The sequence below is a fragment of the Rhizopus delemar genome, genomic scaffold (assembly GCF_000149305.1).
Source record: "Rhizopus delemar RA 99-880 supercont3.10 genomic scaffold, whole genome shotgun sequence".
NCBI classification, from domain to species: domain Eukaryota; kingdom Fungi; phylum Mucoromycota; class Mucoromycetes; order Mucorales; family Rhizopodaceae; genus Rhizopus; species Rhizopus delemar.
This window is the reverse complement of record NW_027137836.1, coordinates 1,293,061-1,305,776: the sequence shown is the minus strand read 5'-3', so window position 1 is coordinate 1,305,776 and position 12,716 is coordinate 1,293,061. Positions and strand designations below refer to the sequence as shown.

At 36.7% G+C, this 12,716-nt stretch overlaps 3 protein-coding genes across 3 annotated transcripts; all 3 read left to right on the top strand.

The window, feature by feature from the left end:
• Positions 1–642: 642 nt before the first annotated feature.
• RO3G_12462 (uncharacterized protein) lies at positions 643–5,340 on the top strand (the record flags this gene model as incomplete). Its single annotated transcript, XM_067667046.1, has 3 exons — positions 643–4,099; positions 4,244–4,837; positions 4,943–5,340. The coding sequence occupies 3 exons, from the start codon at positions 643–645 to the stop codon at positions 5,338–5,340; spliced, it is 4,449 nt and encodes a 1,482-aa protein (XP_067523147.1).
• Positions 5,341–7,215: 1,875 nt separating this feature from the next.
• On the top strand, positions 7,216–8,031 carry RO3G_12461 (uncharacterized protein; the record flags this gene model as incomplete). Its single annotated transcript, XM_067667045.1, has 1 exon — positions 7,216–8,031. The coding sequence occupies one exon, from the start codon at positions 7,216–7,218 to the stop codon at positions 8,029–8,031; it is 816 nt and encodes a 271-aa protein (XP_067523146.1).
• A 644-nt stretch (positions 8,032–8,675) lies between these two features.
• RO3G_12460 (uncharacterized protein) lies at positions 8,676–11,685 on the top strand (the record flags this gene model as incomplete). Its single annotated transcript, XM_067667044.1, has 11 exons — positions 8,676–8,727; positions 8,809–9,057; positions 9,123–9,316; positions 9,373–9,621; positions 9,685–9,747; positions 9,805–10,066; positions 10,123–10,196; positions 10,387–10,489; positions 10,549–11,423; positions 11,474–11,559; positions 11,682–11,685. The coding sequence occupies 11 exons, from the start codon at positions 8,676–8,678 to the stop codon at positions 11,683–11,685; spliced, it is 2,211 nt and encodes a 736-aa protein (XP_067523145.1).
• Between the last annotated feature and the right edge of the window lie 1,031 nt (positions 11,686–12,716).

Below are 12,716 nucleotides of genomic sequence, written 5' to 3'. Positions count from 1 at the left end.
GGAATCTTTCTTTAATAAAAGTATTCGACTTTAGAACTATTGTTCGGTCTCGTTAATTCTTCTTTTTCATATTTTAAATACTTAAAAACACTTCAATTACTTAAAAGTCCGGCTGTATGCTTATGAAACTGCACTCTTAAGTATGAAAGAACTATTTGAACGGGTTGCAGATATTTGGTACAATGAAATTACAAAGGAATACTGCGAGCAGTTCGTATGCAGCATGCCGCAAAGACTACAACTTGTTTTAAAAGAAAAGGGCGGTGAGATTAATTATTAGCTAATAAAATAAAAAATGTCGACAAAAACCCAAAAAATTGTTCATTCTGATTTTGATTTTTGATTGGATATTTTCCAGCATTTACGCATAGCACGTGATATGCTTACAGTGTAGTAAATAGCTGAGAAGCAGTGTTTCATAATGGTTTGTGCTGAGCGCTGATTGGGGATTATGCGAAGCAGATTCAGTACGAAATGTGTAAAAGGCGGTTCAAAATGAACAATTTTTTGAGGTAGTGTAAATAGTAGACTTTGTAATGTTTTCTTTTTAACAATTAAGATTGTCTTAAATAAAGTTCAGTCTCAAAAAGTATTCTTTTGGTTTATCTTTGTTATTACCTTTACCAGAACATAACAACTGCCATGGTCTTGGATTCCTTTTTGACACCTTCATCCTCCACTGGTGAGAGGGAAGAGTTGTTGCTGCGCCAAAATCTCACGCAATTGCACAGTGAATTTAATGGCTTTTTGGAAGCGTTCACGACGGCTAGGCTTGCTGGTGATGAGGCAGCTGCTGATCACGCGCTCCAACAGATGGATCGTACCAAGCGCAGGTTAACTGCTATGCAAGAGTACAGTTCCATTCTTGGGAAGACCGCTTCGCCTAATGCAAACATTAGTGGCAGAAATGCAGGCCTTACGTCGTCTCATAGAGACTTACCGAAATTCCAATTGGCATCGAGTGTTGTGCGTCCGTTTCCCAATGAAGAGGTATTCGAGTCTGTTGAGCACTTCTTGGCCAGGTTTGAGAATATTATTAAAGGTTCCGCTTACCGTGATGTTGAGCAAGTTTGGAAACAATTTTTACCTTTGTGCTTACCTTATAGTGATAATGCTTGGGTTGAAACTGATTTGCGTAAATGCAATACATGGGCTGAAGCAAGAGCTGCTTTTAAAGAGCACCACGGCTCGAGTTTGGCCACTCGACATTACACTGATTTGGTCTTTACTATGCAAATGAGCAACAAAGAGTCTATTGGTGATTATTCCAAAAAGTTTCTTCAAGCTGTGTATAATGCTGGGCTTCCTAGTGATGATCCACGCATTGCTGACCGTTTCTTGGCTTCATTGACCTTATCTGTACAAATGTTGATGAGAGTGACTGTCGCTAGAGTTGGCAAGAGCAAAATTGATACGAATGAAAAATGGACTGTGGAATATATCACACAAGTTGGTCGTGACATTTTGGGCGATGATAACAAGCTTTATGCAGAAGCTACTGCTTTGATTCCTGGTGCTAACAAGAGTGACACAGTGAAGTCTAGATATAATGAAAATGGTTCTCGAGGTGATGGGTCTTTGTCTGGGCACAGAAGACATCAATTTAAAAGAAGAAGCCGTAATATGACCAAGGTCAATAAGAATTATTTTTGCACTCACCATGGTAAAAATGGTACACATGACACAGTTGATTGCTTTACCACAAAGAGGGTTGAAAAAGTCAATACGAACAAAAAATGCTTTAAATGCGGGCAACCCTGGTCTAGAGAACATAAATGCAAAAACAATGACAAGAAAGTATTCGCAGTGACGAGTCATAAAAATGACAATAATCCTGACGATGATGCTGTAAAAGATAAAACGGCCTTATTGGATCAAGCTACCTCTGAAGTAAATACTATGATGGAAGGATTAAGCTATGATTGTAAGTACCAAAATAAAGAGAGAACACTTGATAAAAAAGAAATTAAAGCCAATGCATTTAATTTACTTACTCCGATTATTATAGAGAACGAAAAGCTCATGGGTCTTGTTGACACTGGAAGTGATACAAGCTTTATTGATATAAATGCTTTCACTAAAAAATTGAAATTAAATAAAATTAGTGGTTCCTATAATTTCTTATCTCATAATAATGATGTTTCTCGTATTGGTATTACTGATCCATTGAAATTTAAGTATTCAAATGGAATTATGTTTGAACATTCCTTAGAAATTATGAAATTCAATACAGGATTCGATTTTGATGTTCTGCTTGGCACCGATATCTTACCAAAAATGAATATTGGTTTAACAGGTGTAGCGTTCAGACTTAGTAGTGAACATTCACGCTCTGATACAGTCACTGATGAAATTCAAATTTTAGAAAATATAAATATTGACCAAGTGAATGAATTTGAACCTGATAATTCGCCTGCCGGAACAGCCGAGCAAAGAGCAAATTTCTTTGATACGATCAAAGATGTTTTGAAAAAGAACCAGAGTATTCCAGTGACATCGTCATGTCCCATGCCTGAGTCAATTATTCATTTACCAACGAAAGAAGGTGCCACGGCTTATAGACGGCAGTATCCAATTCCGCACGCTTTAAGACCTGTTTTAGATAAGCAAATTGAAGAATGGTTAAAAACGGGAACTATCATAAAGTCCAAAGTTAACACATCTTTTAACAGTCCACTCCTCTTAGTTCCAAAGAGAAACAAAGCAGGCGAGATAATAAATCATCGCGTATGTTTGGATGTGAGATTACTTAATAATATATTACCTCCTACTTTCAATTATCCTGTTCCCTTGATCAGAGATATCTTTGATAATTTGAGTGGTAAAAAAGTATTTTCTACTATTGACTTATCTAATGCATATCACCGATTTAAATTTGCACCTGAAGATGTTCATAAATTAACATTCACACATGATAATGCTCAATATTCCTTCATAAAAGGATGCTTTGGAGTAAAGATGTTGACATCACAATTTCAAAAATGCCTTGCTATTCTCTTTGATGGGATATCTTGTGTTCAGAATTTTGTAGATGATTGCATTGTAGCCAGCGATAGCTTTGAGCAACATGCAGAAGATGTGAAGTTAGTATTAGAGAAATTGACATCTGTGAATTTAATTGTAAATCCAGATAAATGTGTATGGTTTCAACATTCAGTCAGACTCTTGGGCTTTGTAGTAAATACTACTGGCACTAAAGTAGATCGCAATAAGTTGACCAATGCTCAGAACTGGCCAATCCCAAATCAAAGTCATAAGCATGTACAACAGTTTATGGGCTTAATTAATTATTTTAGGGATTATGTTCCAATGATTTCACGAGTTGCTGAGCCAATCACCAGATTGAGTAATGCTGTGAACATTAGAGAACTATGGACCGATGAACAAACGAACAGTTTCAATGCATTGAAAGCCATACTACAATCAAACCTTATACTTCATTATCCAGACTTAAGTAAAAAGTTTTTCGTGGCAACTGATGCATCCCTATATGGCGTCGCAGCTGTCCTATATCAAAAGGATGAATTACAGCGTGATAAATATATAAGCTTCGTATCCTCTTCTTTGACACCATCTCAAAGGCGATGGAGTACTACTAAAAGGGAATTATATGCAATCATTTTAGCACTCAAAAAATATAGAAAATTCTTATGGGGAAAACACTTTACTATTTATAGTGACCATAAAGCTTTAGTCTACTTGCACACACAGAAAATAGCTAATCCTATGATGATTGGTTGGATGGAAACACTTCTCGATTTTGATTTTGATGTTGTCCGTATCCCTGGTGTTTTAAACAAGCTCCCCGATCAATTAAGTCGTTTGTATCCTCCTTTAGAAGATGATAACAAACTGGTGGAGGATAATGTTTATAAGAAAAACAAGAATAGGCTTAAAATTAAAAAAGTTGTTGTAAAAAGAAAGAAGTATTGCAGAGACAAATCAATTAATGTACTCGCTACTCGATTAATAGAAAATAAAAATGAGCTAACTGATTACCTAACTCCTCCTGAAGAAGAGAGAGATGCCATATTAAGAGAAACTCACTCATATGGTCATTATGGTTACCAAGCTATCGTACGTGATATTCACAGTAGAGGTATGCATTTGACTAATATATATGATGAAGCAAAAAACATTGTTAGTTCATGCAGTGAATGTCAGAAGCACAACATAAATAAGAGAGGTTATCATCCTTTGACCAATGTTGTAGCTCATAGGCCATTTGATCATATTGCTATAGATCTTGCTGGACCACTTCCTGCTACTGGAGATGATTATATATATCTATTGGTTCTAACTGATATATGTACCAAGTACATTGTGATTAGACCATTAAAGAATAAACAATCTGATACAGTTGCAAAAGAACTGATAAGTATCTTTGGAGACTATGGATTTCCACGTATCATCCAGAGCGATAATGGAACAGAATTTAGAAATTCACTGATGAGTCATATTTCAAAGAACCTTGGTATAGATCGTAGATATTCTACTGCGTATCATCCACAAGGTAATGGTAGTTCTGAAGCTAGTGTTAAAATTGCGATGAACACATTGAGAAAGATGATTCAATCCAATGGCAGAGATTGGAATCATTATCTTCCAATTGTACAGCTTTGTATAAATAGATACATAAAAAATAAAACACTTAGCTCTCCTTTTTCATTAATGTATGCTCGCAGAGTTAATATGCCTGACGACTACGCAAATAAAAAGTATCCAATTCCCAATGATTTGATGACAGTTGAAGAATTAGAAGAACGTGTCAAACATATGGAGGAAATTGTATTCCCTGCTATATTAGAAAGAACTCAAAAGATTAATGAGGAATACAGTAAGAGATACAATAATAAAAACATTATGGTTGACATCCCTGTTGGATCGCATGTTATGGTGAGATTAGAAAATAGGACAAGTAAACTTGCTCCATTATATAAAGGTCCCTATACAGTGGTTCGAAAGAATAGAGGAGGTTCATATGAATTGAAAGATGAGCAAAATGAGTTATTACATCGTAATTACACGCCATCTGAATTAAAAGTTGTCAACATGGATGAGTCAAATATCGAAAATGAATATTATGAAGTTGAAGAAATTCGTGACCATCGCGGACCAATCGGTCATCGAGAGTTTTTAGTTAAATGGGCTGGTTATGGCGAACGTGCTAACACATGGCAAAAGGCTAGTGATTTTACAGACCCAACTATCATAGAGAAATATTGGGATAAACAAGACGAACTGAAAAAGTTGGAACATGAGAGAGCTGAACACATTGTGAATAAAGCATCATCCAATTCCAAATACAATGAGTCCAAAGAGATTCCACACCTAAATTGAGTGATGAGAAAAAAATACACTCTGTTCAGACAAAGAAAAGAACTCTTCCTACAAAGCTTAGTAGAGAAGAAAGATTGTTAAAGAGAAGACTTAACAAGGAGAGAAAATAATAATAATATATAAAAAAAAAAAAAAAAAAATCACGGACAAAGATAGTCGCGGTAACTTACCCCACAATTTAACATGAAAATGATCTACCAAATTGATTAGACATTTCATACGCATACCTATTCACCTTTATGCCGAATCAACAAGGCGTTGTTGAATCTGGTGGAGGATAATGTTAAGGATACATAAGGTTATAGTCACTTTATTTTAGTAAAAGGAATCGGATATGATCCTGAATAATATGTTGACATAACTTGGAATCATTTATAACATTATTCCCAACACAGATCAATAAAAGACCTTGATTAGATTTTTATATTAAGCTTTATTCATATTAACTTCACACAGTCAAATGTATGGCGTGGTTGTAATATAGTTTATTGATGATATGAGCATGTTGAATAAGGAATGACAATTACTTACCGGATCATCATTAAGTCATGAAAACATTTATCCTAACTGAGATATTATTATTAGCCATAATATCCAATCACGGAACTAGAGGATTTTATATTCATCCGTACCGTCTCCTAAATAGTCCTACATCCAGAGTTATCTGAAACCATCCCAATAGCATAATTGACAGTACAAGCTAGGAACAGGCTAAACTAATAATTAGAAATAGTAATCATCTATTCTGTCGAATTGATCATAAATCTGTCCTAATTCTTTATCCGTATCATGTCTATAAATACTCTCACTTTTTACATGTAGAATTATTTTTTTATCATATATTCAATCTTAGTTATCTTAACTTAATAAAGAGATACCAAGTTCTAACAGTATTTCTTTATCTTTGTTGTTATACTACTTTTACCTAAAACCCCCTACCCTAAACAACCACTCGTATCTTGTTTCCAAGTTATTGTCAGAGTTTCTTGTCATAAGGTCAAAGGTTGGCTTCTTTATTGAAATGTGTATGTTGTTTCTCAAGTGGTGGTTCATTTGAGACTTTGAAATCTTCAAGCCCTCAAACTACGGTTTCAGGGAATCAATAATGTCATCAGCACAAAGTTGTGAGCCTCTTTCTACTATTTGTTGAATGTGCTGCTCATGCTCAGGAGTCAGTGAGTCGGGTCGGCCGGAATTCCTTTGCAGCTTTTTGTAAGCTACCTTCTCTGTTTATTGCTAGTGTTTCCACCAGCGCGAAGCAGTAAGAGGATTAATTCCAAGGTCCTTTGCATGCAAAGTCACTTTTCCTCTTTCCGTAGGACCCTCGATCATTCGGTTAATAAATATCTCTCTGGTTTGGTCGTTGTAGTCTTTGTATTCGCTGCTTTCTTGACCACTTCTACAGCCTTTTTTGTTGAATCTTTTGCAGTAGTTTCTTTCTCTGCTGGTTTGAGACTCAAATAAGACTTTTGGCTCATTATGGTTTCAAGTATTACGTTTGGATCACTGATTTCGGTTAACTCGCCTTCCATCGAATCGAAGGCTCTCTCTCTATCCTTATTGTAGACATTATTGTGTCCGTTCTCATAAAAAAAATGTATCTTTTGCCATATTATTCAATTGTTAGAGTGAAAGGAAAGAAATAAAGCTTTTACATCATAGCCGACAATAATCTCTTAGTAACTCCAATTTGACTTAGCCCAAAAAGACAAAGTAAAACTTTAAAAATAATTATTTGCTAACAAACTGCCAAACAATTTTTAGTTAGTGCCACTTATTCTTAGGTAACCGTTTATTTTTTCAGAACTGACAAAATTTACCAGCCGCACTGTATAAACAAAACTTCCACAACTTGAATACGGCCTTGCCATCAGTATGGTGAAGTACCGCGAATTTCAAACAATCGAATCTTGTCAGAACCAGTGTCTACGTCGAATCTTTTGGGACGACTCTCGTTCTTCAACTCAAGTGATGCTCCATTTGGTGAACCAACCTTCAATGAAAAGTTGCGTCCATATCCTACAAGCCAAGTTCATACTTCGATTTCTGAATTTGCCTGATGACACTCTTTTTTCTCGGTTACTACCATATCTTCGAACCTCTGCAAGCCATTCTCACTGGTACAAGCTCACTTCATCTCCTCTATGGCGAGTATGCTGTAACCAAGACATAGAACATCTCAATCGCCAAACGTTCAGAATCATCTGTCGGAAATACCTCGAGGATTTGTTTAACCAAAATTGTCAGCGTGCACGCACAAAGCTTTTGTCTGCTTGCCGCTCCCAATCAACTATTGACCCTATCCTCTGGTTACCAATGACTTCAATTGAACGTAGCCGAGTCGTACGCTGGCGCCTTGGTTGGTTACCGGGCGGTGTACCTAAGCCATGTGTCTACCATCCAACTGACATGCTCACCCGTTCTCATGCGATTCGGTGCCTACACATGCACCAACGACTACAAATGCCTTCCATCGAACCTGATCCCTTGTCCTTCGTTTTAAACAAATTACCGACCAAACGCAAGAACGGTGCTCTCAAACATCCCTCATCAACTCACTCAGCCTGGACTGTCCGCTGGCCTACTAGCTGCCAAATTCTATTCGAACTCGACTACCTCCATCATGGCAAGCTCCCTTCGGAAATTCCCTCTCTTGGAACCAAGTTGGTGAACTGGCTCAGCAAGACCTAACCTAGTATCCTATCATACTTTTCCTTTCTCCTCTTCCCTTCTCTGTCTTTTTTCCTTTTTGCTTATCAAAAAGGTTTTTAGCTCTTTACACATTTCTTGATCTAGCCTGGGCAATTCAGTCACAAAAGTGATTATCTGCTCATGTGGGTTTTAATTATTTTATTTTATATAAATAAAAGTCACTTAAATTCAGTATATAACACCCTTTTTGGGACAAAGCACCATTTTTCTCCTCTCACTCTTCATTTGAACTTTTGGTTCTAATTCACAACAAGTAGAAAAACATTAACCTAATGAAAGCAGCAACTCGTCGTAAGGTTTCTTACGTAGTTAGACCACATAATGATGAACAAGCACATTGCCTTGGCGTCAATTCCTTGGCAATTGATGTCTCACGCTGTGATATTGATGAGAATACGGCAAGAGGCGGTACTCTGTATTCTGCTGGTAGAGACGGTGTTGTCGCTAGTTGGGATTTGAATATTCATTTTAAAAAAGAATCAAAAAAGAATGGAGAGGATTTATGGACCATTGACAGACAGCTGCAGGTACAAAGTTTAACCGTTTATAGGTTTCTACGCAGACTAAAGTACGAAATCCCTTAGAGTTCTTCCAAAAAGACGTCTTGTAAAGCATTTTCTCAAATGCATACGGATTGGGTCAATGATATCGTCTTGTGCGAACAAGGAACTTGTGGTAATACAAAGTAACAAATTTATTTGTTCAGCCTCAAATTGAAACAAAAAGAACTACTTAAGCTCATTACATATATTATAGTCGTATCTGCATCTTCTGACAGAACAATTAAAGTCTGGAAGCCTTATGGAGATCATCCAAAAACAGCTCATACAATTGGAACACATACCGATTATGCAAAATGCCTCACTTACGCATCTCATACAGGATGGGTAGCCAGTGGAGGTTTAGATAAAAAGATTAATCTTTGGGATATCTCACAATCAAAGGAGATTATTTCAATTGACGCCGGTCCATCGAGTCATTATGTTGATGGGTCAAATGAAAGCAGTAATAAATACATAATATATATACAATCAAACAATTTTTTAATTCAAAAGAATTGTCTTTGATAGGTACAATGCATCATTCGGCAAGCAAATGCTCTATTTATGCTCTTACAACCAATGCATCTGGAACAATATTAGCTTCGGGGTCCCCCGAAAAGGTTATTAGATTATGGGATCCTAAATCTGGAAAGCGTATTGGCAAATTAACTGGTCACACAGACAATATTCGCGCATTGTTGATCAGTGAGGACGGAAAGCATGTAAGTCTGCGGATAAAGCAAAAAAAGGCAATAAGAGGATATTGAATGTTTCATAGATCTTGTCTGGTTCCTCAGATGCTACTATTAAGTTATGGTCTGTTACAGCCAGAAGATGTTTGGCTACTTACGAAACACACCCTGACTCTGTTTGGTCGCTGTATTCAGACCACCCAGATTTAAAGACATTTTATTCAGGTTCACGAGATGGTTTAGTCAACAAAACGGAAATATCAGGGCGAGCTATATCAGATAGCGGTGATAGTGAATGTATTGGACTTTTCAAAGAAGATTCTGGTGTTATCAAAGTAAAGTAATACATGGTTCTTTTGAAAGCGGAGGTATTCATACCTTTTCTTTTGCTCATATAGATTGCAGCATTGCAAGGTACTTTTGTTTGGACTGCCACTTCTAGTTCAAGTATAAATAGATGGGTAAGATACTATCCTTTTCTAACAACTTCATAAAATTAAATGCATATGCAATTACAGTTATCTGTGCCATCTCATAAGCATCGTCAAATATTACCGCGTTCCGAATTTAATCCTGAAATCCCGCCTAAAGCAACTATCAAATTGCAGCCTGCCAAGGATGCTTATACATCATCTGTTCGCGATTCTTATATCGCTAGTGACCAAATCACAATGTACGCAGGATCTGTTTTATCAATTCCTGTCAGCTACCATGAAGATGAAATGGACAATCAAGATACCTTAGTGCCGCTTAGAAATGCACCTGATTATACCATTCAAGGTAAATACAATACTCTCTTTTTTTTTTGAACATTCAATTAAGCAAAATTTGTTTAGGAAAACCTGGTATTGTATCACACTTGATGCTTCAAAACAGATGTCATATATTGACTAAAGATACAAATGGGGAGGTAACAATGTGGGATTTAATAAAATGTACACAAATCAAAAGCTTTGGGAAGAGAGATATTGAAGAAGTTGCTCAAGAGGTCAATAATCTCGAATGCTCTCCTGCTTGGTGCACGGTCGATACAAAGATAGGAGTATGACACGATAATCACTTGCTGCTTAATTATAAAACTAAAAAAAATTACATCTTAGGCAATCACTGTTCAACTGCATAAATCCAACTGTTTCGATTGTGAACTTTATGCGGACGAAATAGAATTGCCCGAAGAATATGAAGCTCGTGAAGAACATAGATGTAAAAAAATACTAAAGTGATTTTTTACAATATTCTCATTGCTAACATCATTATTATAGTAAATTTAGGAAAATGGATATTGGCTCATTTATTTAGAAAGTATGTGCAGAAGGAAATAGAGTACCAAGAGAAAGGTGAAACACGGTTTTTAGAGGAAAAACTTGAAAAAGCAGATTCTCTCAAGAGTCGAACACTTCAAAATTCATCTGAAATACCAAGTCAGAGGCCAGGATCACTCGAACAGACACCTTCTGCGCCTGCTGCTGTCTTACCTACTCAAGCAGAAACCGATGGACCAAAATTGCCAATGGCTGCAGTCACAACTCAAACGGATCAATCCCCTTACGTTCCAACATCGCCTCAAGCAACACAGTTTCCAGGTTCATTCACCGCGCCTCCATCCTCTAGTCCTCAGCCAGATTACTTTTCAGGCAATCATCATGCACCGCTTCGTCGTGGATCTGCAGTACAGCTACCACCGCCCGCCGCCTTGCCTTCTTCACCTACATCGCCCACTTCTGGTACTTTTATGAATCGACTCAAGAATTTATCAGTGAAAGCTAAATTAAGTCGGATTCCTACAAATGAAGACAGATCTACCATTGACACGCCTCAACCGAGCTCAACGGTCTCTTCTAATACAGTGGTTGCAGCGCCAACAACGTCAACTACGGCAGTAAAGCCAAATGAAGAGACTGGCACACCTAAATTAACAGAGGTCGAAGAAAGTGAATCTGAAAAATATGCACCGGCAATCCTGGATGAGTTTCCTCCTTTGGATGTTCCTGAGTCTACTGTAATTATCATTGCAGAGGAAAGTGCAGAAGCATCAACTGGAATGGATTTATACCGCGGTACAGTTGGCTCCGCTGGTGAGGATGCAAATGCAATTGTTGATGCAGCGCCTTCATGGTTATTATCATACCTTCTTTATGTAAGTAAATTTACGTTCGCTCTATTTCTTTATTAAATATTGCTCTATAGAATAAAACACCTACAAAAGAAGCAGTAAAATTCACATTCGTTTTACGACCTGCCAATAAAACTAGTTTAGAAGAATTGCCGGGAGGGTAAGAAAGAAAGAGAGGAGGAAAAAAAGTAATGAATTCTAAATCATTTTATTACTACAGACCAAATAATCGACTGTTGGCAAACCGAATGTTACGAGTGAGAAAACTTTTACAGTATGTAGCTGAAAAACTTCATATTGAGGATGAATCAAATCTTGAGTTATTGTGTGGAGATACGCTGCTCACACCGACAATGACATTAGCTGCTATTAGACAGCATATTTTGAAAACAGGGGGTGATATCCCATTATGTTACCGACTGAAAAATGAAAGCACTACATCCGACTAAATCTTTACTCTGCTGGGCAGAGTCTCAGGGACTTGTCTCCATTCCTCAAAAATAATAAAGTGCCACTTATTTTGTCTACATGATATGTCTTTAATTTTCCTGTATGTTTTTCTTTCATTCTTTGTTCTCTTGTTTATCCTAACGTTTCCTACAGTTTTTGTTTTTTATTCCAATCATGGTCAGCTATATCTGCTGGATATACAAATATTTATAGCATAAATATCAAGCCTTTTGATAGATGAAGTGTGTTTAGTGTCAAAATAATGTGCACCAATTTGTTTTACAAATTTATAGACTTTTATCAAGAAATTCTTAGCAATCAATTGCCCACGTTTTATATATACGTGTTGTATTTAATGAAAATATTTTTGATATTGTAAAGTCAAACATCCCCAAAAATTCTATGATCCTTTCTTTATTTTGAACTTATAAGCGCCTGATCATTCGAATAAGGAAAGACGTATTTTCTATGACATGCATAATCAGATTAATTTGGATTGTTTGATCACTGCAGGTGGCTTCAATTATTCTTGCTTTAGAACCGAAAGACTACATTATGCTGTATCTTTAGATTGGCGAGCACTTTTAGATGAATGTTTTCATAACAGCATGGCGATGAACGATTTAGCGATTATTTCAACTTTTTAGCATTACCAGGCGAATATCACAGTAGTTACGTCATAAGCCATATTTATGTTGACACAAACATTCATCATAACTTAAAAGATTCTCGAATCACTCTTCTTTATCGTACTCGGTCGGATCATCCCATATTGCATCTCAGTCTTCCATCTGATCATTCACTAATTGGACCTGGCCTATGACAAGCTAACCCAGTTTATGCTTCACATTCGGCATTGCAAGCGAA